Raw genomic sequence first — 26,118 nt, forward strand, 5'->3', positions numbered from 1 at the left:
CCCGGCAACCAAGGCCGGCTAGGTGGCCGCCTTCTCGGAGCACAGAGCCCGCTGCCACACAGCCCTCCATCAGAACATCAGAAGCCCCCAGGGCCCCCTGGGCTGGTGCAAAACTCCATCCGTGGAAAGAAAGCCCGGGGTGAATGCCGGCACAATGGCGGTGCCCTGGGAGGAATATTTCCGACTGGCCTTGCAAGAGAAACTGCCTGCGTGAGTGTCTTGGAATGGCAGGGAGGGCTGGAAGGAGGGCAGAAGCGGGCGGGATGACCCGTGCCTTCCTCTCGCCCACCGTCTGGTGGTGAAGCGTCTGGCTTCCTTGGGCAACTCCTGCTGGGGTATCACCATCCCCACTTCACAGAGGAAGAAACTGAGGCTCAGAGGAAACCGGTCTCTGGGCTAGTTAGGGCAGAGCTGGGTTAACAGCCTCTGCTCCGGATCCCCACCCCTGGCTGCCATCCGGCTGCGATTCGATCCTTTGCACTGAGATGGGAATCCCTGCAAAGCTCTGCGCTTTAAAGGAGGAGTAGAGGAAGCTTGCCGGGTGCCTGCTTTGGGCTCAGCAGTGACCGAGGGGCCCAAGCTCAGTGTCGGTCTGGACCGGACCGGTGCCGGGAAGGCCCTCCGGCACATTCTGTTGGAGCCTCCCTTCTGCTCTCTACACAGCACCGTGGAGGGCTGTGTGCAGCACTGTGCCCCCCCCCCCCGCTCCCCCCCAGAGCATGCCTCCAGATCCCAGCCTCCTCCTGGAGCCCTCCCAGGGACGTCTGAGGGAGGCCGAACAGCCTTCCCAACGCAGCTTGGCCGCAGCAAGGAGCTGGTCTCCCCTGCGCCCCATCCAGACTTCCACCAGCACCCGCCTTCCGGCTCTGAGTTCATCCTTCTCTCCTTTCCCCCCACCTCCAATCACGGCAGCAGCTCTGCTCTCACGCTGTAGCCGGAACCTACCCTCCTCGCCTCTCCCCTACAACCACCTGACCAGCACCACACTATCTCTGTGTTATCCCGGAACCCCGTCACCGGTCCCCCGGCGGCTGCCCTGCCTCTCTTACGGCCCTTGCCCCCCAACAGCAGCCTCCAGCTCTTCCACAAACCAAGATCCTCCTCTCAGGGCCTTCGCACTGGCTGTTCCCTGCAGGTGTCCACATGCTAACTCCCCCTTGCCCTTCGCGTCTCTGCCCAGACGACCTCAGAGTCTCCTCTGAGACACTTTTTCATCTCCCTATTGAAAGATTTCCTTTTGGGGCGCTTAGATGGCTCAGTCGGTTGAGCCTCCTTAACCGACTTGATTTTCGCTCAGGTTCGTGATATTGAGCCCCGTGTCAGGCTCTGCGCTGATAGCTTGAAGCCTACTTCGGATTCTCCCCCTCTCTCTACCCATCCCCAATTCGTATGCACGCTCTTTCTCTCTCTCAAAATAAGTAAATAAACTTAAAAAAAAAATTCTTCCTCCCTCCCGCTGCCCCTCCGCTTGTGTGCACACTTTCTCTCTTTCAAAAAAAAAAAGGGGGACACCTGGGTGGCTCAGGTGCTTAAGCGACTGCCTTCGGCTCAGGTCATGATCTCACGGTTTGTGGGTTCGGGCCCCGCATCAGGCTCTCTGCTGTCAGCTCGGAGCCCGCTTCGGATGCTCTGACACCTGCACCCCTCAGTGCCTGGAAAGATGCCTGGCACAGAGTAGGCGCTCGGTACAATTTATTGAATGAATTCAATAAATTCAGCAGCTAGCGTGGGGCCAATGGGGGTATTTCAGGCACTAGTGGGGGGGGGGGGTTGGGGGCCCCACCCTCTGCCTCCTTCATCCCTGCCTCCTCCTGGAGCTCCTCCAGGAAGATCCCGGAGCAAAGCGTGGACCACTTCCCGCCGGTGCTGCGTCTCCTGGAGAAGAGGCAGGAGCTGGTAGACGCGGACCGAGGCCTGCAGGCCCAGAAGGAGGTGAGCCTCCACTGCAGTCCCCGAGACGTTTTGGGACCCCGGACCAAAAGAACCGCAAGTGTCCAGGTGGGGAAGCACTGAGAAGACGCTGCGGGAGCCCAGAGGAAGCCTCTATCTCCACGAAGGGGTGGTCAAGGAGGGCTTCCTGGAGGAAGTAATGTCTTGGGATTGGGAAAGGGCAAGCGAGTCGGCTTGGCCAGTAAAGGAGGGTGGGGTGAGGAAGGAGAAGCAGGCAGAGGGAACAGCACATGCAAAACTGGAAGGCAAGGACAAAACACAGGTGGATGAACGTCTGGAAGGCAGAGTGTCAGAGGAAGTAGGTGAGACGAGGCCAGAAGGACGCACAGGGAAGCTGGCTGCGGGGGGCATTTGGGCTTCATCGGGGGTGGTGGGAACCATGGGTGGGTTCGAGCAGGGGTGTGCGGACAAGCTCAGGAACAACAGATAAGTGGGATCCTGGAAGTTCTGGATAACCTGGACCCCCAAACACACAGACACCCACTCCTCCCCTCCCCCAGGTGTTCCAGACCACGAGAGCAGCGCTGAAAGAACGCTGGGAACAGTTGGAACAGAAGGAGCAGGAGCTACAGGGGTCCTTTGTCCGCTTTGACAAGTTCTTGAAGGTGGGTGGAGACTGCTGGTGGGGAGGCAGGTCAGCGGGTCACCGAGTCTCTCTCCTGCAGGCGCAGCCTCGCTCGGGAAGTTTATAAGTGTGCTGACTAATACAAGAGGTTGTAGAGTAGGAAATACACACGCACCGCCTGTCGTATTCGAGTTTTCAAAACGCGTGGGGGGAGAGGAGAGGGACCAAAATCAGAGCTACTGCTCACTCTGCCCACGGGCCACCTGGCTGCTACCACGCTGGGCGCGCCAAGGGTTGGGGCGGTGGAAGCAGCGAGCCCCGCGGGCTCCCGGGTCCCGAGGGCGGTCGCCCCCGCTCCGTCCGCCTCCTCAGGACACCGAGGCCCGGCGCAGCCGCGCCCTGCGGAGGGCGGCCCAGGAGCGGCTCCGGGCGGACCGCCGGGAGGCGGAGGCCCGACGGCTTCGCGCCCAGTTCGAGGAGCTGCAGAGGGAGCGCGCGCGGCTGCGGTGCCGGCTGGTGCGCCTGGAGCCCTGCGCGCGCCTGCTGGGGCGAGTGCGGGAGCAGCTGCCCGAGGTGAGTACCCTGCGGAGGCTTTGGGGCTCGGCGCCCCCAGGCAGCCTGGCTACCGGGTCGGGAGGCCTCTGGAAAGGCTTTGGGTGTGCACTACTGGAGCGCTGACTGTATGCCAGGAATCACCACTTATTGAGCACTGACTGTATGCCAGCGACAAGGTTTGCTCTGAATTCTCCCCAACGCCCGGTGATGTAAGTCCTGTTCTTGTCAACCGCATGGGGGGAACCCGGGTCCCCCCGCCCATTTTTACAAACGGGGAAACTGAGGCTCAGAATGGTAACTCTCACTCAGGGGCACACAGGAGAAGGAGGGGGTGTGCCCGGGCACTCAATAGATACCGGTTGAACGGAACCATAAATTAATACTAATCACAGGCGGTGAAGTTGGCTAGGCTTTATGCTGGAGTGGGGAGGGGCGACAGTAGTCCTCGTTTCTGGGGTAGGGGCCGTGCGACACCCTCATTTTGCACGTGGGCTAACCGAGGAGGCGCCGCAGGGCCGGAGGGCGAGGGGAGGGGAGGGGGCTGCGGGCCGGCTGAGTCCCCATCTTGACCGCACCCTAGTTCCAAGAGGTCCCCGAGCTGGTGGCGCGCTTCGACGGCCTGGTCGATATGCAGGCGGCGCTGAGGCTCACGGAGCGCCAGCGGCTGGCCGAGCTGGAGGAGGCGCGCGCTCGGCTGCAGCGGCTGCGGGACGCGGGGCAGGGCGAGCTGCTCGGGCAGGGCCAGCGGCGAGCGCAGCTGCTGCAGCGCCTGGAGGCCGCGAGGGAGCGCACGCTGCGCTGGGTACGGCCGGGAGGGGGGAGGTGGGCGCCCGGGACCCCAGCCTCCCACCTCCGGAGAGGAGTGCCACGAGTGCTAAGAGCAGAAGGCAGTGGTTACCCCGGAGGGGAGCTGCGCTAACGCGCTTCCGGACACAGGAGGCCAGTCCTAGCCCAACCTGCCGCCCAATTCCTGCACTCCTCTCCCGGAGGCGCCCGGCGCGCCGGACTGGAGGGAAGGGAGGGGGCTCCCCCCACCCTCCTCAGCAGGCCCAAACCTTGATCGGGGAAGGGGGCGGGGTGTTCTGCAGGAATCCAAGTGGATTCAGATCCAGAACACGGGGGCAGAGAAGACCCTTCTCCTGGGACGCACTAGGATAGCAGCGCTCAACCTGTTCCAGCTAGTGTGCCGGCACAAGACGCACCCCCCTGCCCTGGACATCGAGGACACTGAGGGGCAGCTGGAGCAGGTGCGCTCCCTCCTTACGTGCCCTCCAACCCCCAGATCCAGAACTTCACAGGGCCTGAAGTCTCCGGGTTCAGTATGACCCTCTGTGATCAGGGCACACGCTTCCAGCCCCCCCACACCCTGGGGTGGGGGGGACGTGGGCTCTGTGGCCACCTGGGAACCCTGCCTAGGCGGCTAGATTGGTCTTGGCTCAGCGGGGCATCTGCTCTGTGGCCAGAAGCAAGCCGCCAGGCCCCTCTCCGGGTCCCAGGCCTCTCACTTGCGCCCAAGGGCCGAGGTGTGTGACGATATTGTACTTTAGGCCAAGAGTCTGTCTTTCGTCCTAGGCTCAGACAGCATTAACAAGTGTGACGTCAATAAGAAACCAGGTTGAGACTCACCCTTGCTCCTGGCAGGGACAGGCCTCTGCTTCCCCAGGGAGAGGGAGGGCGGGGCCGTGCCCTCGTCTTTCTGCACAAGGGCACCAGCAATGGCACTGTGGCCCAAGTCGTTCAGGTTTGCAAGGTTGCAGAATATGTGACATGGTTTACAGAGGGAGGGGGTTTCGGACCCCTCTGTTGTTCCTAATGGGGACCCAGAGCATGGTTCCTTTAAGCGGAAGAAACACAAAAGGAGGCACCCCAGCCCCTGCCACTCCTGTCCTGCGCCCAGCACCCTCGACCCCAACCAAACGCCAGGAACTGGGGCCCCGGGAGCCTACCTTTGTTCCACACCCGGAGAGGGATGGATGTCTCCGCTTCTCCCAAGTGTGGCCCAGCACCCTGCGGTGCACGACTCCAGAAGGGACAGAGGCTCAGTTATGACGTAGCAGGCAAATGCCCGTCCCTTTTCAACCAACCCCGATTCTACCAAAGAGAAAGGCTCATTGTGGGGCGACTCTACCTTTAACCCCTGTAGTGCTCTCTGGTCTCTGGGCCTGGGCCTCACACCCCGTGGAGGCGACAGCGGCCGACCAGAATGCAGAGACTGGGTTTTGTGTTCATTGTAGCATTTTTCCAGTTGTCCTCCACTTACGACAAGGGGTAACCTCTCTCCTATTTTTGTTAGAAATATAGTTTCCCTCTCTGTGACAAATGCTAAGGGAGAACCCAAAGATAAGTTCATTCAAGCTCTAGCTCTTGGCAGTGGACCCATGGGCGTTCATGAAGTTCATATCAATAAATAAGTTTAATTAGGACAAAATCTGGGAGTGTTTGGAGAGGAGAGCAGACCAGACACCGGTGAATATGCCCGATCTGTTTAAAAGGGGGGAAACGAATCGTTGCAAATAAAAATACTTTTAATTGTAACGCAAGTGATAGCCAGCTAGGAAACTATGAGGGTACCTGCCGACAACCACAAATCATTTAGGGGGTTGGGACGGAGACCCGAAGAACCAAGAACAGTTTAGGGCAGGTTCGCCGGCTGCTGGTAACCAGCACGTTGCTGGCTTTTAATAGGGGTCTCCACCCCCAAACCCTGTGTTGCAGCATCCTGGGGTGGAGGGTGGGGACGGGATACGCGGGGGCTGGGATGGGACTCTGGCTGTGCTGGGGACCCCCAGGTGAAGCTGTTCATTCTGGACCTCTCTGCCATGCTGGCCAGTCTTGGGCAGGCCAAGCCCACACCTGCCTGCTAGCCCTGACCCAGGTAAGCAGGGGGACAGGGGGGCCCCCTGGAAAGGAAGTGCACACTTCCTGCGGGGTATGTGCTGAGTGGCTCTCACCGGAAAGTTGGGACGGCCGTGCCCGCTGGGGCTGCCGTGGGAAGTGCATGAGAGGTATACAGCAAGAACTAAATAAATGTGGGCTAGCTGGGGGGCACCAGTCCCTCATCCACCACATGGCCTGGCACCGGGTCCTGCCTCCCAGGACAGTCACGGCATTAAACAAGCTGATGTCTGTCAGGTGTTTGGAACGAAGCCTGGTGCAAATTCTGGCAAATTCTAGGCGGGTGTTTGGTGAGTAAAACAGCCTCGGCAAGAGAGCCACACAGCAAACACCCGTTCGCGGGGCGCCTGCTCACAAAGGCTCTCTTGCGGACAGGCACAGGTGAGAACCCAGCTGCTGGGGGCTGCCTTGACCGTCCCAGGACCCCAAGGCTTGGAGGGCAGAGGCCAGTACAGCTTCTGACCTCTGCCGAGCGGTGGGGACGTGTTAACCCCTTCACAGCCGGAGGGGAACAGCTGAGCCCTCTGCCCCCCACCCACTTCCCCTCCCCTCCCCCAGCCCATGCCCTCACAGCTCGTCAGGCCCCTGTCCCTTCCAGCTCCTTGGGCCGACTGCGCTCCTGCTCCACGGGGGGTGCTTGATAAAGATTTATTACATTAAAAATACATCACCGGGCCTTAGGCACTCAGGGCTCGGACCCGTGTGGCCGCCACCTCCGGGCTCAGGAACCACCCAGAACGCGGGGAAGTGGCAGCGGCGGGGTCGCCAACTCGGGCTTTGGCCGTCCCGACCTAGCTGGCAAACTCCCGTGCGCCCTCAAAGACCGTTTAAATGTCTCGTCTTGGGCAGAGGCTGCTGGCGCTCCGTGGCCGCACGACACTCCTCACGGATGACGGCGCCCGGTGTAGACAGGGGACGTCTGCCGATGTCCGCGCTTGGGCCCGGGGGGCCGGGCCACCTTCCTTACATGCTCTTCCTCATCTTGCCCTTCTTGGAGCGCGCGCCCCGGCCGAAGGCGCCCTGCCGCAGCTCCTGGGCGCGGCGCCGGTTGCGGGCGGAGAGCTGCTTGAGGCCCCCACGCTGCAGGAAGCGCAACTTCTGGGCTCGGCGCCGCTGTTTCAGAATCTGCTGCTTGGTCTTGAGCTCTGAGCGCACGCGGCCTGCAGGGCCAGCTGGGGTGCGGGGCTGGGACGCGCCTGCCAAGACAGGGATCCAAGGAGCTCAGCCTCCGGGATGGCTCCCGGCTCCTCCCCTTCCGGGGGCCTCCAGACCGCCCCTCGGGGGGGCCCCACTCCCGTGCTGTGCTCACTGCTGTGGCCCCAGGGTCTGGCACGTCGTAGGTGCTCAATAAAGCTTACACAGTCTGCTGCTGTGGTCAATAGCACGGAACCCCAAGCCAACCCTGCCAGGGTTCAAATCCCAGCTGGGACCTCTTGGACCTCGGGCAAGTCACTTAACTTCTCTGAGCCTCAGTTCCCCACTCTGAATGACAGATAATAGCACCTGCCTACTGGGTCCCAATGAGGAGCAGACGAGTTACTATGTGGACAGTGCTCAGAACAAGGCCTAGCCCAGAGGAAGAGCCTCCTGAGGTTAATTATCACGACTACAGATCATCCAACAAAGATTTCTTGAGCATGTGCTCTATGGCAAGCAACTGGGGACCCAGCACTGGCGGACAAAGACTCCAATCCTTGTCTCCCTGGATTGCATGCCTTAGGCTTGTTAGCTTAACCTTCCTTTGGTAGCAGAGCAGTCACAGAAGGCCAGAGAGGGGAAGGGACTTGCCCAAGGTCACGCAGCAAAGTGGCAGCAGCCCAGGTCAATGGCCTCACCTGGGCTGCTTTCCCAGGTCTCCAGAAGGGCACTTAGCCCCTGCCTCCTGGCTCCCCACGAAGCTCTGGGTCCCCCTCCTCTACCATGTTCCCTCTCCCTGCCTGGCTCCTCCCTTCCCACGAGAGTGACCTTTTCAGGGCTCCCACACGGATGATCATTAAGGCGGCCCCAGATGTCTCCACTGGGGCCGGGGCGCCTGACAGGGGCCCATCACCTCCTATGGGGACAAAGCTTGGAGGGAGAACAGCTGCTCCTTCCCAAGGCCCCCAGGCCATATTCCCCTCCCCACAAGCCGCCCGCCCGCAAGCCCAGAACAGCGGTCTGCTCCATCCCAGGTGGGCAGGGGCTGGGCAGCGAGGGGTGAGAGAGCCCAGCGGAGGCAGGGCCACATCACAGAGGCGCAGGGAGATGGAGACACAGACAGAGACACAGAGAGGGAAAAGAGAGACATAGAGACACAGGGAGGGGGAGAGACCAACACTGGGAGATGTGTGTGTAGAGAGAAGAACAGAAACAATGAGGGAGACAGCAGGAGACAGAGAGGACAGAGAACAACCGAGAGATGCGAAGAAAGAAGACAGAGAAAGAATGAAGAGAGAGACAGGATCAGGGACAGGGATCTAGAGTCACAGACGCAAAGACAGAAACTGAGACCCAGAGAGAGGACGCTTCTGAGAAAACTACAGACAGACCGAGAGGGATGGACAGGGGAGGCCCAGCCCAGGAGGAGGAGTGCCGACAGAGAGGGAGCACGGCCTCCAGGAGGCCCGGAGTGAGGATGGGGACGAGTCTAGCAGCTGGGACATGGAACAGGGCCCGGATGCAGAGGCACCCAAGAGGCAGTGACCAGCCCTGCAGGGTTGCGGGGAGGCCTTGGATGGGAGCACCCAGGCTGGGTCGCTGCCCTCACCTAGAAGACGTTGTATCTTCTCGCCCTCAGGTCACGTGTGGCGTGCCCAGCATAGAGGCCGTTCCCCCAGAGCAAGGGGGAGCCCTCTGACAGACAGCAAGCTCACTCCCAGAGGTGAGGGCAGCACGGGGGCCATCGCCCCTCAGGCCATGGCAGGGGTCCTGACTGCTGCCACCAGGTGGCCTTTCTGCCCCACAGGGCCGACCCGGCCCTGGCGTGCAGGGCAGCTGACCACGCCGTGCCTGGGGAGCGCAGGCCCTGCCGACACAGCCCGTTCAAATCCCACTGCAGCCTGGCGCCGGCCCAAGGGCTCAGGCCCCGATCAAAGAGAATCAAATGCCCAGATGATCTAATGGGCCACTTGCCAGTCTGTTCTGAGGACCGTCCTACCTTGGCCTCTGCCCCGCTTCCCCCCTCTTCGCTCTGGGCCTCGCTGCTGGGATGTCCCTTCGTCCTCTGAGTCACGATCATCGACTTTCTGCTTCTGTTTCCACTTCCGGTAGCTGGGAAACGGTGTTAAGGAGGCTGCGTGCTGGACCCTGGTGCCCTAGACACCTACGTAGCAGGTCCTGCCCCGCTGGCAAACACAGGTCCCACCTCTGGGGGGCGGGGGCAGCAGGAGCCGCTTGGCCCCACCCCCTGGGCCCCACCCCCCCACCCAGCTCCCACCTCCAGGGGATGCCGGATAGAAGCCGCTTGGCCCCACCCCCCGGCCCCACCCCCCGGATACAGGTCCCGTTTGTAGGAGCTGCTGATGTAGTGGCCGCTCTCCGTCTTGATCTTCTTCTTGTCTTCCTGGCCTGACTGTCCCACAAAGCGCTTCTTCTTACGGTCCCTGCGGGAGAGGGACTTGGGAGGGCTGCCATGGAGGGAGGGGGCCGGGGCGGCCCGCTTGCCCTCGGCGCCTGTTTCCACCCCGGCCCTCTCACTGCCTGGCTGAGAGGACTCAAGGGAGGCAGCGTGCCTGTGCCTAGCACGCAAATGCTCAGTAAAGGCCTGTTCCCTGCCCCTCCTCGTCTCTTCCTGGCAGCCCAGGTGTGGGGTCACCGGGAACTGGGGGGCCTGGAACAGTGTTAGGGGCCCCTCTGGGAGGGTCCCAATCCTACTCTGCCACCTCCTGGCCCTGCGACCCTGGGTAGGGTCCTATCACTCCTCTGGAACCAGAGTCCAAATAGGAGGAATGGGTCACGGGCTCTGTCTAGAAAGACGAGCTGGCAAAAAGGACAGATGGGTCAAGATGGATCATACCCTGTTGTGTATGATGAAATTCAGGGGGCGGGAGGTGGGGGCGGGGGTGGGGTCACTGTCCTCTCTGTGTGTGATCACGTGGGACAACACGGGGGGGGGGTCACCATCTAGGCTGTGCACAAACGGGGGGGGGGGATTTCCCGCTCTAGAGGATCAAACAGGAGTCAGGATGGGCAGGGGGCCACGGGCCTGTTGTGTGGGACCACGTGGCAGACGGGGGCACGGAGGGCGCTCGCTCGCTCGCTTACCACTTGAGCTGCTGCCGGCCCCTGGTCAGGTTCTGGGCTTCATCCCCCATCAGGTCCAGGACAGCACAAGCCACCTGCTGCTCGAATGCCCCCGCAGCCCCACTGATGCTCAGGCTGCAGGGGGCGGGGGGGGGGGGGGGGGGGGGAAACAGGTCACAGGGTCAACGGCCAGCCCATCAGGCCCGACCTGCCGCACCCCAGGACCAGCCAGCCACTGACCCCCGCTCGCTGTCAAAATCCTTGGGCCGGTAGTGGATATAAAACTCCCGGTCCCGGTGCCGGGCCTCCTCCCTCCGCCTCTTGGCTCCCCGCTCAGGTCCCGGCTGCTGCCGCTTCCGGCCTATGACCTCTGTGAAGACATCCTGGCGGACAGAGGCCCCGGTCACACCGGCAGCCCCCGGGGAGCCCAGCTGGCCTCTCCACCCTCCAGTCCAGCCGGAGTCGAGAGCCAGGGGCTAAAAGTTTGGTACTGCCAGTTCCGCCCTCAGTTTCCTCGTCCGCGTTCCGGCACCGCCTCAGCACCGGCAGAGCAGACCGGGTGGGGGAGAGGGGGGCTGTGGTGCCAAGCGGGGCAAGACCCACCCTCCAGCCCCAGGCTGGTCCCTCAGACTGCGTGACCAAGGCAAGGCCCTGCCCCTCTCTGGGCCTGGCCTGGCTCTACACAGTATGGACTAGTCCCAGGGTTTTCACCTGTAGTTTCTGGCTGCTGAGCCCTCTGTCCAAATCAAATAGAAAAGGGGCATGCTGGTGGACGAGCAGATCCAGGACCTCGCCCACCAGGTGGACAGGCTGTCCGTGTCCCCCCCGGCCTGCCTTCCGGCACGAAGGTCCCACGTCTGAAGCTGCCTGCGTCATGCCCCACTGCTCCCAAGAGTCCCCTCTGCCCCTTTCCTCCTGCCCCGGGCCTCAGGCTGAGACGGTCACGGTGACCATGACAATGATACAGCCAGCACTAGGGACCCTTGGGTGCCGCCGTGAATCTGCCCTGCGGGCCCAAGACCAGGGACCGTTGTCAACTGGCTGCTGTGCCCTGGTCCACAAGGTTCTGAAAATGAGCTTCCCTGAAATGCACTTGGTGGCAAAGGCCGAGCTGAGCCACCAAGAGGCTGCCCGTCACCTCGGCGTGGGGGCCGCACGTCACGTCCTGTTGCAGGACCTCCGATGCCTCCGACAGCAGTGACCCCCCAGACCTCCGTGGGGTGTTAGGTCTACACAGGGCACCCACCCTGAAGATCCTGGATCCTGAGACACCTCCGGCACCGGGCTTTTGGGCGAGGCACAGGGACCACTTGGCGACGGGGAGGCTGAGGCTCCGAGTTACCGATTTGCACGTGTCAGGGGTGGGACCCGGCATCCACCCGCAGCGACTGCTCAGAGCCCTGAGAACAGCCCCCACTCTGCCCTTACCCCCCAGGCCCAGAATCTAGGGTCCCCAGGGTGGGGCCCATACCTCCAAACTCTCTCCCGCTGCCTCTTCCTCCTCCTCAGGCCTCTCTTCCCGGGGTGCCGGGCAGCCTGGGCCTGGGCCACCTGGGCCCTCCTGCCGCCCCTGCCGCCCCTGCCGGAAGGTGGCGATGGCCTTGCGGTCCTTCTGCCGCTTGGCGCGCATCACCTGGCTGCTGAGGTCCCGGCTGGAGGCGTTGATCTCAAAGATGGTCTGCGGAGGGGACACAGGAGTCCTTCACCCACGGGCCGCCTCCTCCCCAGCCCTGCCCTCACCAGTCTGGGGGGCTCCCTATGGCATTTCTCTCCAAGTCCTTTCAACGAGGTGGTTATTCTCATTACCTGCGTTTCGCCACTAGAAATGGGAGGCCCAGAGAGGGCAAGTAACCAACCCAAGGTCACACAGCTGAGACAAGCCAGGGTGGGATCTCAAGCCTAGTTCACGTGGCTCTGAAACCAGTGCTCGTAACGATGACACTCTCCAGCTCTCCTCCCCTGATACCGGCTGCCTGGCTTGCCCACTCCCGGGAAGGTCTCTCTGTGTTTCCACGCGTGCCCCGCACAGGCACCAGGTGGGGTGCTCAGGGGGCATCAAGAGGGGATGACAGGCTACTGAAAGCCAGCTCCGGGCCTCTGACATGTCACTCCCCGCTGTGAGCCTCAGTCTACCCCTCTGGAAGTGGCAGGAGATGGCTACCACATGGTGAACCTACTGCAGACCAGCCGGGAGGGTTCTAGAACGGGAGGCGTGTCTAGAGATACCGATGAACCAGAGCTGAGAACAAAGAACCTGCAAACTCCGAAGGAAAAGCCCCCCCCGGGGTCCCGCTGGGGGCGGGGGGCTCGGCCGGAGTCCCGGCTCCACGGCGGCCACCACGTGACCCCAGGCCGCAGAGGGCCTCGCCCCGCCCCCCGTGTGCTCTCACCCCCTTACTCACCGCCCGCGAGCGGTAGTGCTTGACGGTGTCCACCAACCTCAGCCGCTGCAGCTCCTCCTCCTCGAAGCGCGAGCCTGGTGGGCGTGGGGAGGAGGCGTGAGGCCAGGGGCAGGCTCAGCGGGGCCCACCCACCGCCCCCCCCCCCCCCCCGGTCCCGTGCCCCAAGCGGGGACTCACTGAAGAGGGGGTGGAGGCCCAGCCCCGCGACGTCCAGCTCCTTGGCCCTCTTGATGGACTCGGGCGAGGGCGCGGGCCGGGAGCGCACGTACTGCTGCTGGGCGTTGTCGGCCACCCGGCCCAGGCCCCGCAGCTCCAGCGACGCCGACAGGGTGCTCCGGAGGCCGCCCTCCTCGTCGTCCACCACGCTCTGTGGCACCCGGCCCAGCACCCCGTCCCCACCGACCGCACCTGCCGGCACACACGCAGAGCCTGTCCGGCCCGGCCCCGGCCTGCGGCCGGCCCTCCCCTCACCGGCCCCAGAATCACGAAATGAGCCGCAGGTACGGAGCAGCTCCCACCGCCAGCCGCGCGGATGTGCCCAACCGGGCGCCCACGGTTAACGGCCCCAGGGCCGCCGCCTGTGTTTACGAATATAGTCGTACTGGAACTCGGCCCCACGGATCCGTTTTCTCACTGCCCCTGGCTAACTTGTGCTCCAAGGGCAGGGTTGAGCAGGTGCCACGGACCGTATGCCCTGCAAAGCCCAAGCTGTTGGCTACTGCCTTCTGCCGACTCGCCCACAAGACCACCGAACCGCCACGACACTCCCCTGTTACAGAGGAGGAAACTGAGGCTCAGCAGGGGTCGGGAGTCTTGCCCAGCAGCTCTTCGGCCCCCACGCTGAGTCAGGAGCCTGCCGGCCGGCCTTCCTCTGCACGCAGTGGGCCCCGGGCCAGGCCACCCACCCTGGCTGGCGCTCAGGCAGACGCAGGATGGTCTCCACTGAAGGCCAACCACTCTGTGGGTGGCGTCATGCTGGGACGCTGCTGTGGGGGCTCCTTCCCTCTCCCTGCCCCTCCCACCCCCGCCGCCCGGTGTCGATCCGGGCCTGCCACAGGCTCCAGAATGGCATTTGGGTGCCGGGCCCAGGGGCTCGGCCGCAGGGGCTCCTGACGCTCCGAGGCACAGAGGCGGCGCACGGTGGGTGCCCGGCGAGCACGTGCAGGGCTGTATGCCGTGTCCAGGCCCCGAGCACAGGGTCCGTTTACACAGGGCCTCCCGCCTCCCTGCTCGGTAACAAGGAACGCGGGATGCGTGGCTTGGCCTCACAAATTCTCCGACGAACGCACGAGAACGTGTGCGTTGAGGGCTCGACGGGTGGCAGGCCCATAGGTGGAGGCTGCCGTGACTGCCGTTTTCTGCCCTACGTGATCCCACCCCACAGAGAGCGAAGGAAAGTTCTGTGAGCTCGGCCTAAACCCGAGTCTCCCTCTACCTGCCTGAGACTGCCCCAGAAACTCAGTTAAGTGCAGGGTTTCAAACATATACCTCCAGCGGCTGGGCACACACGAGAAGTGGGGGGTGAAGGCTGCGGTGAACCGGGGGCGGGGGGGGGCGGAGAGGAGGGGGGCATCTATCCAGGCATGTGGCCTAGCACTGCCTATACAGCAACCCCAGGAAAAGGCAGACTCAGCACAGGCAGACCTGACTGTTTTCCGAAAGACATCAGAAACCTGGATTTTTATGTGAAATCCTGAATTTAAAATACGGGGATCTCGCCCCGGGGCCAAATCGAGGCCTACCTCCTCCCCAAGCCAGGACAGCGTCACCCCGGGCTGCACCAGCAACCCACAGGGGACCCACAGGGAACTCCTGTCCCGGTGCCCCGGCCTCTGCTCACCTGAGGGCCCTTCATGGGGGCGGGCAAGGGTGAGGGCACGGCCGAGGAACAGGTGCAGGTCCAGCAGATAGGGGACCTCGTCTGGAGCCACCAAAGAGTAGGCTGTGCCACTTCGGCCCGCCCGGGCCACGCGGCCTGTGGGAAGAAAAGGTCAACTTGAAGCAAAGACAAGGGACTCCACGGCCCAGCATGAGTCCCACTGGCCCCACTCTAAAGCAGCAAGCCAGGCCAAGGCCGCACCTCACCGAGCCGCTGTCCCCAACTACAAAAGGAGAAGGGGCACCAACGATCACCGGGGTTCCCTGCACGAGCGCACGAGTCAACACCGCGCTCTGGGAAGTCGGCAGAAACAAAGATAAGGCACCTCGCTCGTCGTCACTATCAGAAGTGTGCAGTGTCCCCACTTTGGGAGATCTTCCCCCAAAGACCTGACAGAGAACTGGCTAAATGAACGAGCTGGAAACCCCAGGGTGGGACTTACACAGGCGAGGAAAGGGGCCAGCACACTGTGGCCGGTGACCAAAGCCGGACCCCTGCCTGTTTGTATAAATAAAGTTCCACAGGCACACAGCCACGCTCCTTCATTTACGTATTTTCAAGGGCTGCTTTCACGCTACAACGGCAGAGATCACTGAGACTCTGAGCCCCCAGAGCCTCAAATCTTTACTTTCTGGTCCTTTACAAACACAACTTGCCCACCCATCATAGAATGACGCTTAATGGTGAGCGAAAAACACGCACGACGTACACTGATGGAAGAAACAGGTTACAGGAAGGAATATCCGGCGACTCTCGTTCTGTGATAAGCGAACCCCAGTGTGACCCTACTTTGGGCTTGTTTCTGCCTCTCGTAAAAACAAAGTGTCTCCATATTCAGGAGGTTCATCTGGGGTGGTCTGACTCATAGTTGGTCACAGAGCACAGGAGAAAGTCCCCTTGGGGGTTCTGTGGACCCCACAAGGAACCTGCAAGCCACCCCTCCCCAGAGCCATGGGAACCAGGGCACCACAAGCAGCAACCAAAGGGAGACCAGGCCCCCTGTCCCGCAGCAGGGGACCCAGATGGCGCCTCCCACACACCCCGAGTGGAGGTGGAGGCGGTTCTCCCGGGGCCCACCACGGGTGGCCACCGTTTACTCATTCAACGACGTTGAATACACGGAACCTGCCGGCCAGATTCTTCTCTCACGGACGCGTGGTTTCCTTACCGGCATTTACAAATGCAACTCGCACGTTCGTGAGTGAAAAGGAGACAGAGAAAGCAGAATGGTGGTGGCCAGGGCTGGGGGAGGGAGGATGGGGAGCTCGTGTTTCATGGGAACGGAACTTCAGTTTGGAAAGAAGGAAAGGTTCTGGACGTGGCGGGTGGTGATGAGTGCACAGCCATACGAACATACTCCCTGCCCCTGAACTCACCCCTAAAAACGGTAACTGTGTGTTATGTATGTTTTACCGCTGTTTTTAAAAAGACAGCAGTGACAAGGGACACAGCAAAGTGACAGCCATGTCACCAGGGAGGCAAGAAGGGATGGCGGTGAAGAAGGGGTTCCAGCCCCAGCTGCCCCACTTTGCTACCTGTATGACCCCTGGCCAGTTATTAACCTCCCTGGCCTCAGCTTCCTCATCTGTGAAACAAGAGCCGATGCCGTCGACACCCGCTACGTAAGGCTGTCACAAAGACAAAAAGAGCGAGTAAAACATTGGCACCTGGCCCCGCAGGAGCGCTGGGGGACCATCGAGTGGCCATCACATCACTAACGAGAGGCACGTGACTTACTGCCTTCCGTTGCTCTGTTTCGTTTTGTAGTTTTCCTGCTATGCGCGTGCCTTACTTTTATCACTGGAGATTGAAGAGTGCTTGGCCGGGAGGGCTGAGAGGAAGGGGGGCCCCACGCGCGGACTCGACAAAGTCAGGAGCTCCTGTCCGCCGTGGGTGAACAGGAGGCAGAGGGGTCTGCGGGTGTTTAAATTGTGTGAAGGTTTAAAGGAGAGGAGCTGACCAGACAAAGTGACAGAGTTGCAGGGAGGGGGCTGTGAGGAGGAGGGGCTCAGGGGACGTGTCATCGGGGACCATGACAGCAAAGGGAGGCAGCGAGCCCAGGACGGGGAGTCGAAGTGGGAGGGGGATCGGCGCTCAGAGCCGTGGGAATCGTGCCCGCGCCCTGCCCCGGAGATGCGAACGCACGGGCCCTTCCCCGTGGGCCCTCGAGTTCTCCAGCTGTGGCTCCAAGCCCCGCGGTCGCGGCCCCCGCCCGGGGCCCAGATCCAGCTCCCGACTCCTCACCCACGCGGTGCAGGAAAAGCTTGCCCTTGGCAGGAAAGCTGTAGTTGATGACGTTGTCCAGCAGCGGGATGTCCAGGCCGCGGGCCGCCAGGTCCGTCACGATGAGGGTGGAGCACTTGCCGTGGGTGAACTTGGCGAGGTTGATCTTGCGGGCCGTCTGGTCCAGGGCGCTGTAGATGTGCGCGCAACTCACCCCCTGCGTCGTCAGCAGCTGCGCGCGGAGTGAAGACGAGAGGGAGGGAGAGGGGTAAGGAGGCTTGCGGGAGGTGGGAGGCGGGAGAGCAGGCCAGGCCATGGCGGGGGTGCCACGGTGTGGTGGTAGGACCAAGGGTTCTGGGGTCGGGTCCCTGTGGTCCGAGTCCCAGCTCTGGGGGTAGGTCCAGCCCGGTGTCTTCATCAGCACCAAGGGGACTTCACCCCACGTCTCTGCAGGGCTGTTTTGAGTACCGAAGCAGAGGACAGGTGCTGAGGTGTCCCCTAGAGAAGTACCGGCCCAGGACACAAACTCTGCCGCTAAGAAGCTGTGTGACCTTGGGCAAGTTACCTAACCTCTCTGTGCTTTAACTCTCCTTATCTGTAGGATGAGGAGACTAAGAGTTCCCTCTTTGTAGCCTTGCTGTGAAGATTAAATGAGCCAATACGCACACAGGGCTGAGCGCAGGGCCTGGAACGCAAGAAGGGCCGTGACGGTGTGAACTGCTCTTCAACAACTACTACTTTGGTTTTACTCATCAGTGATTCCAGCAGCTGCACAGAGGAACCACCGTTAAAAGCGCGTCAGCCAAGTGAAACCCAGTGAGCTGCGTCCTCAGAACACAGACCCCAGGTGGGGCCGACCCGGGGTAGGTGGTGACGACTGGCAAGGGGCCCCGGCAGCCTCCGGGGCACGCAGACTGCCCCACGCCAAGGGTCACAGGTATGTATGTATGGAAAACTCATTAGGCTACTCCCGTAACGGGTGCCCGGGTGGCTCAGATGGTTAAACATCCGACTTCGGCTCAGGTCACGATCTCATGCTCCGTGGGTTCGAGCCCCGCGTCGGGCCCTGTCCTGACGGCTCAGAGCCTGGAGCCTGCTTCGGATCCTGTGTCTCCCTCTGTCTTTGCCCCTCCCCTGCTTGCTCTCTGTCTCTTATCTCTCTCTCTCTCAAAAATAAACACTAAAAAAAAAAAAAAAAAGCTGCTCTCGTGAGCTTAGGACGCCTTCCTTACACAGCTTCCAGCTTGCAGGGTACGTCTCCACTTTAAAATGTGAGATCTGGGGGACACTGAAAACGTACAAGAAACGGTAGGATTGTGGGGGATTTACTTCCAAATAACCTGGCTGCGGGGGAGGGTCAGAGAACTCAAGACCGGCTGCGAGCTGATACCCGAGTACTTGGGAGCCAGTCACGCCACCTGCCGATGTTAGTGTGCGTTCAGAATTCTTCACGATAAAAGGTTAAAGAACAAAAGGGCTCCGGCCCTGGCCTGCGTCCAGCTCTGGTGCTGCCCTCTGGTGGCCGCACACGGAGCTGCAGCTCCGGGGGGAGGGGGGCCTCGGAGGAGGCGCTGGCCCCCCGGGAAGGGCGGCCCTGGGCAACCCCGTCGCGGCTCCCTCAGGGCCCCTCTCACCTCGCTGAGGTACTCCGCGTGGTGCTTCGTGGCCACAAACACCACCGTCTGGTCCTGGGGCCGCACGACGGTGCGCAGCAGGTAGAGCAGCACGGCGGCCTTGGTGTCCTCACGCACGAGGAAGAAGGAGGTCTGCGGGGAGAGGGGCGGCGGAGGGTGGGCTCCCGGGGCCTCGGCCGCAGGCCCAGGAAGGGGCACGGGCGGAGCCTCACCTTGAGCTGCTCGTTGAGTTTGGCATCCACGTCGAGCCGGATGAGCACGGGCTCCGTGAGGCCTGCGGTCGGTCGGCACAGGGAAGGGGGGGTGGGGGGAGGGAGTCACAAAGCCAAGCCCCCCCCCCCCCACGGCCAGCCCCCACCCCCAGCGGCGGCCTGGCTCACTCACCGGCCCGGGCGAACTCCACCAGCAGCCTGGGCAGCGTGGCAGAGAACAGGACCGTCTGGTGGCCCCCGGGGAGGCGGCAGAGGATTTCCTGCAGCTGCTCGGCAAACCCCATCTCGAAGAGCCTGGGGGACAGAGGGCGGGGGTCGGGAGACGGGCTTCGGTTCCCGCGAGCCCCCAACCCGCGCCCCGGCCCCCACCGCACTCTGGCGTGCGGCCCACGTGCTCGACGCGCTCTCCGGCTCCCCTTTTCTCCGCGTGACCTCCTCAGCCCCAGCAGCACCGACCTAAAAACTGTGTCTGTTCTCAGGAATGCGCAGGGTCCCGCTGAAGCCAGTGCGGGCAGCCCCCGCCCCCGTCTCGTGTCCTCGGGTACCCACTCTCCCAGCACCTGCCCGCGCAGGCCGCTGGGTCCCCAGCCCGTGGATGAGCCCGCCAAGGCCCACGGACCCTCAGATTCACCCGAGTTCACGGGGCTGCTATGTGATCCCACCCCTGTCTGCGCTCCCAGCCGTGTGCTGCTCCTTTCTAGTTCTCTGACACCGCCTGTTGGTTGTTTTGCTGTTGTCTTTGGTGCCCCTAAAAGCGAATACCGGAGGCAAACGCAAAATAAAAACCAGAAGGCCGTGTCAGCTCCGGTGCCGCCTCGGGTCTGTGGCCCACGTTTGGGAAAGCACTGCTCTGGGCAGGCCACGCTCGTCTCTCCCGGCAAAGTCCTTCCTCCCGGCCCTGGAGCCAGCCTTGACGCGGGTGCACGGCGGGGCACCCGCGGCCTCACCTGTCTGCCTCATCGAACACCACGTACTCCACGCTCTGCAGCTTCAGGTTCATCTCCACAGCCACGTGCACCAAGCGCCCGGGGGTGGCAATGATTCTGCAAGGGGGGGTGCGGGCTGGGTCACCCGGGGCCAGGGCCGCCGGCAGAGCCCTCCCCGCACGCCCCAGCAGTCGGCCATCGGGGAAGGGGCCCCAGACCGCCATCCTCAACCCAAACTCACACGTCGGGATTTTCGTGCAGGGCTGCAAACTGGTCTTCTATCCTAGGGGGGAGAGGAGGTGCGAGCGAGACGGAACGGGTCACTTTAGTCCCTCTCCATAACCAGGCACCCAGGCGAGGCCCACACCCCAACCCGAGGCTCAGACGCCGGGGAAAGGCTATTGCTGTCGTACTAGGCAGAGGCACTGCCCTGACAAGACTTACAAGTTCAAACATACAGAAGGACCGATACCACAAAGAACTCCCACTGGGTTCCCGTCCTTGGCCTCAGACCCCTGGGCACACAGCCCTAACTTGAGTCCTCCTCTGAAACATCCTCGGGACCCCTGGGGGAGCCAGAATTTTGAGTGTGGCCTAGCACAGCCCAGGGAGGCGTTTCTGGCGATCACAAGCCCCCACTTTCCCAGGGTGCTCATCTGTGGGACAAGTGTGCTGACTGCGCGCGCGCGCACACACACACACACACACACACACACACACACACACACACACACATCCGCCAGAAGGTGGTACCAGCACATTTTCCCACTGGGGCGATTACAGACCTTCCTGATGTCTGGGCAACAGCTCACAAGTACGTGCACGTATTAAAACACGTACAACCGAGCTACCCATTTAGTTGACCCTGCGCACTGGTGGCTCCTTCGGGAGCCCCGGATCCTCGGTCCGAGTTCCGGAACCTCGGTCGGAGTTGTGTGGGAAATTCCTGGTGTTTTACTGCACGTTTCCCTCCTTTGAGGAGTGTGCAGGGACACTGTTCGTGAGCAACCCAGGCTCAATCTGATACCCTGGAGACACGGGGTATGGTTTCATGGTGGTGACCGTGGCACGGGGCAAGGGCACACTTACTTGTCCCCGCCCAGGATCAGGGCGGTCCTGAGGCCTGTGAACTTGCCCAACTGGAGAGAGAGAGAGAGAGAGAGACGACTCAGCCCGCGCAGGCCTCCCTGACCGGCCCCAGCTCAGCCCCGCGGCCCCGGCCCCAACACACCTCCTTGGTGAACTTCATGGTCTGCAGGGCCAGCTCGCGGGTGGGCGAGAGGATGAGGGCACGGGCCCCAGTCTGGGCGCTGCGGGTCTTGAGCCGCTCAAACATGGGGATGAGGAAGCAGGCCGTCTTGCCGCTCCCCGTCCGGGCCATGGCCACCACGTCCTTGCCATCCAGGATCATCGGGATGGTCTGGAGAGGCATGAGCAGGGGAAGGGTAGGGTCAGCCCCACGCGATCCAGAGTGTCGAGTCCCCCGGGGTGTGGGCGAACTGGGTTCTTGTTAAGTGGGAAGGGGCTTGTTGCCCAGTCCTGAGCCCATTCCTGCCAAGGCTTATTTGTACACTTGCAGGGACAGGCAGCTCAGTACCCCCACCTCTTTCCAGGGCTGAAACACCGTTCTTTAGGTCAAGCCAGACTCTACCTCCCTGTCTCCTCCTCCTCCTCCTCCTCGGGACCCCAGAGAATCGTTGTCTACATCTTGGCTAAATGTCCGAGGACAACACCCACAAGCAGGGGGTGACAATGGGGTGCCTGTGAGCTGCCCGGGCGGGGGCTCAGCGGTAGGCAGCCAGGGGGAGGCTCAAATGGCAAAGAGGCCCGACTTTCTCCACCTGTGAAACGGACCAGCTGTGTGGGGCTTCAGCCAGACTAAGAGGGGATCAACGTGACAGCCGGGACAAGGGGTGGCTGTCAAGAGGCTGGACAGGAGGACCAAGTCGGTCATCCCCTCCTCCCCAACTCCATTAACTTGCCCCATCTCGTACCTTCCTCTGGATGGGTGTTGGCACCTTGTAGCCCTTCTTCATGATGCCCTTGAACACTGGGTAGCTCAAGCCTGGGAAAGACACAGGGATGGTCAGGGGGAGGGGAGACCCTAGGGCCCATTACAGAAAACTACACGGGACAAATGACTGTGTCATCAACAAATTAACAGCCAGAAGAAAAGAAAAGCGACAGGATAAAACTGAGAGAGACTCGGGAGACGTGCCTGCTGACTGGGGGGGGGGGACATGAACCTCCTGGGGATTGCTTTGAACACACTTAGTGCCACCACACAACTGGGGTCTGAGAGTGGCGGGGGCTCGCAGGGTGCTGGGGAGCTGTGCCTGTTCAGGCGTGGTAAGCTCCTGCGTCTCCTGGAGGCATGTGGGAATTATTCAGGGATACCAGAGCGGAGGTCTGCGATTCGCTTTAGAATCCTCCGGGAAGACGGGGACAGAGGACACAGGACTAACCGTTGAAACTGCCAATGGGTACTGGGAGCTCACTGTTTTCTAGTTTTTGATACGTTTGAAATTTTCTATAGATAAAAGAAAGGGTGGTAAGTTGCCAGGGCCCGTGATGGGCACGGGCGTGGGTGCTGACAAATGAAGCACGTGGTCCCGTGTGGGGGAGGTGGCCTTTAGAGACTGAATGGGACGGGCCTTGTGGCCATGGGACGGCAAAAGGAGGCCTGGGGACAGGGAAGTACCATGGTTGTAGCTGGTTTTTGGTCAATCCTTCATTTTTACAATTCAGAAAGGCAGAAAGTAGCCACGTGTAAATGTTTTTATTTGCTTTTTCTCTAATTATTGATGAAATTTAGCACAGTTTTAGTACATGAACCTGCTGTCTAAATTCCTTTTGCGAGCCGACTATTCATTTCCTTCACCCAATTTTCTATCAGGGTATCTTTTTCTTATTGATTCGTAAAAGCTCTTTGTATATCAAGGATATCAACCCCGTATCTGTCCGAAAGGTTGCAAGTACATCCCTGAGACAGCATTTACTTTAACTCAGTTCACAGCGTTTTTCGGCATACACATGTCTGACTGAAAACAAGTCAAATTGGACAATGTTCAGATCATACTTACAAAGGGCTTCTTTTTTTTAGAATTACAAAAATATTCACCTTGACATTTAAATCTTTGTGCCGGGTGCTACTGATTTGTAAAGAGCAAGAAAGAGGGTTTAGCGTTATTTCCGGTGAGCCAGTCCACCTTCCCTCCCTCTGCTCTGAAACGCATCCTGTCACGCAGGAAATCCCCGAATGTCCTGGCCCGTTCTGTCGCCAGCACTGCTTTAACCGCTCTCTCGCTGGGCCAGGCCTCAGTGCACCGAACAGTTGCCACGGTGCTGGGCCCAGAGCAGACATCAGTCGCGCACCGCAGAGGGCACGACGAGCCCCTGCTCCTACTGCCCCACTGTCCCCGGATGCCTGGCTCACCCACCCATGGACTGGAAGCCTCCGGATTTCTTCTTCTTCTTGTTCTGGGCTCGTACCATGTCCCGGGTGTCGGGCTCCACATCGGAGGTGCATTCCGAGGTGGGGAAGGTGGGCAGGGGTCTGCCAGGTCCCAGCTGGGAGGGAGAAACGGAGAGGCGGTGTCACTCCAGGCACAAACAGACCACGGGGGACAGGGAATGTCTTGCTGCGGACGTCCCCCCCACATTCAGGCCGATGTCGCCCCTGCCAGATCACGTGACTTCTCTGCGAAAGGGCTCTCCTACAACCGGGCCAGGGCAGGGCAGGGGGTCAGAGAGTGGGCTGTGTAGACGGACTGCCTAGCTTTCAATCCCCACTGTCACTTACCAGTTGTGAGACCTCAGACCAGAGACTTTATCTCCCCGAGTCTGTGTTTCCCCATCTGGGAAACGTGGAAGACGGACCACGGCACACGCCTCCCTTGGTGTTGTAAAGACTAAATGGGTTAAGTAGAAAGCCTAGAACAGCACCCAACACATGCCTGGGGTGTCACCATCATTGTCATTCTGGCCTGTCATTCAAAGCCCGAATGAAAAACTCTAGGGGCGCCTGGGTGGCTCCGTCGGTTAAGCGTCCGACTTTGACTCAGGTCGTGATCTCGTGGTCCGTGAGTTCGAGCCCCGCGTCGGGCTCTGTGCTGACGGCTCAGAGCCTGGAGCCTGTTTCAGATTCTGTGTCTCCCTCTCTCTGACCCTCCCCCGTTCATGCTCTGTCTCTCTCTGTCTCAAAAATAAATAAACATTAAAAAAAAATCAAAAACTCTAGAGGGTCAACCAAAGCATGCAGTGTGTGTGTGGTACTAGACTTTCCAAGCTGCTCTGTTCTGGTCCATCACTTGTCCCCACTCTGCTCTCTCTCTCCTGCTGGCCTTCTTCCCGCTTATCTAGAACCTTCTCACTTGTGCTGGCACAGCTATACCCAACCCAGACACCTCCTCTGGGGAGCCTTCTCAGACCACAGGACTGTCCCCCTGGCTCTCAGAAATAACATTTCTGGGGGCGCCTGGGCGGCTCAGTCGGTTAGGCGTCCGACTTCAGCACAGGTCACGATCTCACGGTTCGTGAGTTCGAGCCCCACATAGGGCTCTGTGCTGACAGCTCAGAGCCTGGAGCCTGGAGCCTGCTTCGGATTCTGTGTCTCCCTCTCTCTCTGCTCCTCCCCTGCTCATGCTCTATCTCTCTCTCCTTCAAAAATAAATAAAAAGCATTAAAAAATTTTTAAAGAAATTAAAAAAAAAATTTCTGGAGCACTAATTCATGAAAATGGTTAAAATTTCCGTGGTGCTCCCTCTAAGCCAGGTGCTGCTCTGAGCATTCATATAAATTAGCTCCCTTAATCCTCACAGCGACTCTGGGAAGTAGGTACTATTAGTCTGTCCATTTTAGAGAGAAGGAAACTGAGGCACGGAGCCATGAAGTGACCTGCCCAGGCTCACACGGTCAGCAGGGATTTGAACCCTGGCTTCAGAGTCTATGTTCTTTCCTCTGTGACCCTCTATCGTCCCTACAACTGTCTGGGCCAGAGCTGTGAGCTAAGAATGGATTTTACACATTTAAAGATTAAAAAAAAAAAAAAATCAAACAAAGCAGACAGTGCCCTTACGTGGCCCCATGAAGCCTAAAATATTTACCATCTGGTCCTGAATAGGAAAAGTTTGTCGGCCTGTGAAAACAAAGTGCTTGGAACACACTGGGGCCCCCGAAATGTTTACTGAATGAGCCGAATGCACGAACACTGTAATTTCATCCTTGCAACAGTCTTTGGGCAGCACATAATCATCTGCTTCCTATGCATGTGGAAACTTCTGCCCTCTCCAGATGTGGCACAGAGCGGTGAAGCAATTTCTCTAAAGTTCCACAGCCAGTACAGGGTTGGGCCACATTTGAACACAGGGCGAAGCTCTTTGTCTGAACCAGAACCATGGGCTCTTCTTTGGCACCTGCTCTCTGTGCCCTCCTGTGCCTTAGTAATTTCTCCACATTTATAGAGCACCTACTGAATGCCAAGCACTGGGTTCACTGGGGTGAGGCAACACGGTAAGATCCTGTCTGCTCCCTGACCTGGAGGAGCATAGATCCCTCTCTTCATATAAACATCCACTCTTTCATCTACTTATCCAGACCCTGCTCCGTGTCAGACACCGTCTGGTCACACGGCTGTGGGAAATAATGGGCTCTAGCTCTTTCGCATTAGTGGTGCTCACACCCGCCCCCCCCCCATTTGCATACAGTTGGCACTCAGTAGCGGAAACAGTACAAGCCCTGGAACCGGAGGTCTGAATCCTGACTCTCCCGCTCACAAGCTGCGAAGTCTTGGTCAAGCTCCTGAACCCCTCTAGGCCTCAGGGTCCGCCTCTGGAAAATGGGGAAAGCCCCACTTGGCTCAAGGGGCTGGGGTGCGGATTAAATAAATAAGGCATGTAAAGTTCTCAGCAAGGAGCCCGGCACACGGAGCCTGGCCAGCAAACGCATGTTTAATTTACTATTGGTTACCCAGGGCGGTGTCAATGCCTCAAACCACGCGGCCCAGCCTCCCCTTAATTTAACCTCACAAGAATCCCGCAAACTCTCCAAGTCGGAGCTTCGGCACCCGCACTTTTCATTGGACCAAAAGGAGCGAGGACCCGCCCCCTGGGCGAGAAGTAGCCAATGAGGCGCGCGCGACCAAAAGCCGGCCAGGAAGGCCCCGCAGGCCCCGGACCCCGGAACGCAGAGGCTCTGGGCCATCGCGAGCCGCGGCGTGACGGGCACGGGCGCACGTGCTCACGCCGGCGGCCCTGCCCCCGACCCCCGGCCAGCCGACCTCTCCCCACCCTCAGCTGTGACCACTTCCCCAGCTGGGGAAACCCAAGCGCGGGGCGATGCGGGGGGCTGGGGCTCGGGCTCCAAAGTGTGTCCCGGCCCCGCGCTCCTACCTTCTGGGCCCGGGCGTCATCTTCCGCCTGAATCTCAAACTCGCCGTCCTCTGAGTCGCTGCTGCGAGCCTGGGAGGCCGCGCCTCGGCGCTTCCGCAGCCCCTTCTTTTTCCTCCACTGGGCCATGGCAGCACGGGACCGAGGTCCGGCCGCCGGGCGCGTGCCGGCCGCCATGCGGGCCCCGGCGCAGGGAACCGGGGAAGGGGGCGGGGCCCGCGGGGACGTACTAACGGCGCAGCCGAGGAGGGGGCGCCGCGTCTACGTGGC

The 26,118-nt window shown here is 60.8% G+C and overlaps 2 protein-coding genes across 5 annotated transcripts; one reads left to right on the forward strand and one right to left on the reverse strand.

Moving 5' to 3' along the window:
- The first annotated feature begins 2 nt into the window (after window positions 1–2).
- CFAP73 (cilia and flagella associated protein 73) lies at window positions 3–6,867 on the forward strand. Of its 4 annotated transcripts, none has more exons than XM_078435774.2 (8): window positions 3–210; window positions 1,818–1,932; window positions 2,451–2,555; window positions 2,888–3,088; window positions 3,651–3,872; window positions 4,249–4,317; window positions 5,860–5,945; window positions 6,815–6,867. In XM_078435774.2, the coding sequence occupies exons 1-7, from the start codon at window positions 155–157 to the stop codon at window positions 5,932–5,934; spliced, it is 843 nt and encodes a 280-aa protein (XP_078291900.1). In that variant the 5' UTR covers window positions 3–154; the 3' UTR covers window positions 5,935–5,945; window positions 6,815–6,867. The 4 variants fall into 4 exon arrangements, with proteins under 4 accessions (XP_078291900.1, XP_060468365.1, XP_060468367.1 ...); XM_060612384.2 differs by having other exon boundaries at window positions 8–210; window positions 4,159–4,317; XM_078435773.1 differs by having other exon boundaries at window positions 10–210; window positions 1,827–1,932; window positions 4,159–4,317.
- DDX54 (DEAD-box helicase 54) lies at window positions 6,865–26,070 on the reverse strand. Its single transcript, XM_078435770.2, has 20 exons — window positions 25,852–26,070; window positions 22,903–23,032; window positions 21,457–21,527; window positions 20,694–20,882; window positions 20,552–20,601; window positions 19,704–19,745; window positions 19,484–19,579; window positions 18,709–18,830; window positions 18,537–18,598; window positions 18,325–18,456; window positions 16,712–16,922; window positions 14,429–14,563; window positions 12,766–12,996; window positions 12,589–12,662; window positions 11,658–11,864; window positions 10,427–10,569; window positions 10,208–10,321; window positions 9,442–9,546; window positions 9,102–9,214; window positions 6,865–7,161 (listed from the first exon to the last, which is right to left on the reverse strand). The coding sequence occupies exons 1-20, from the start codon at window positions 26,023–26,025 to the stop codon at window positions 6,929–6,931; spliced, it is 2,634 nt and encodes an 877-aa protein (XP_078291896.1). The 5' UTR covers window positions 26,026–26,070; the 3' UTR covers window positions 6,865–6,928.
- Between the last annotated feature and the right edge of the window lie 48 nt (window positions 26,071–26,118).

This window comes from Panthera onca, chromosome D3 (genome assembly GCF_046562875.1).
Source record: "Panthera onca isolate mPanOnc1 chromosome D3, mPanOnc1 haplotype 2, whole genome shotgun sequence".
NCBI classification, from domain to species: Eukaryota; Metazoa; Chordata; class Mammalia; order Carnivora; family Felidae; genus Panthera; species Panthera onca.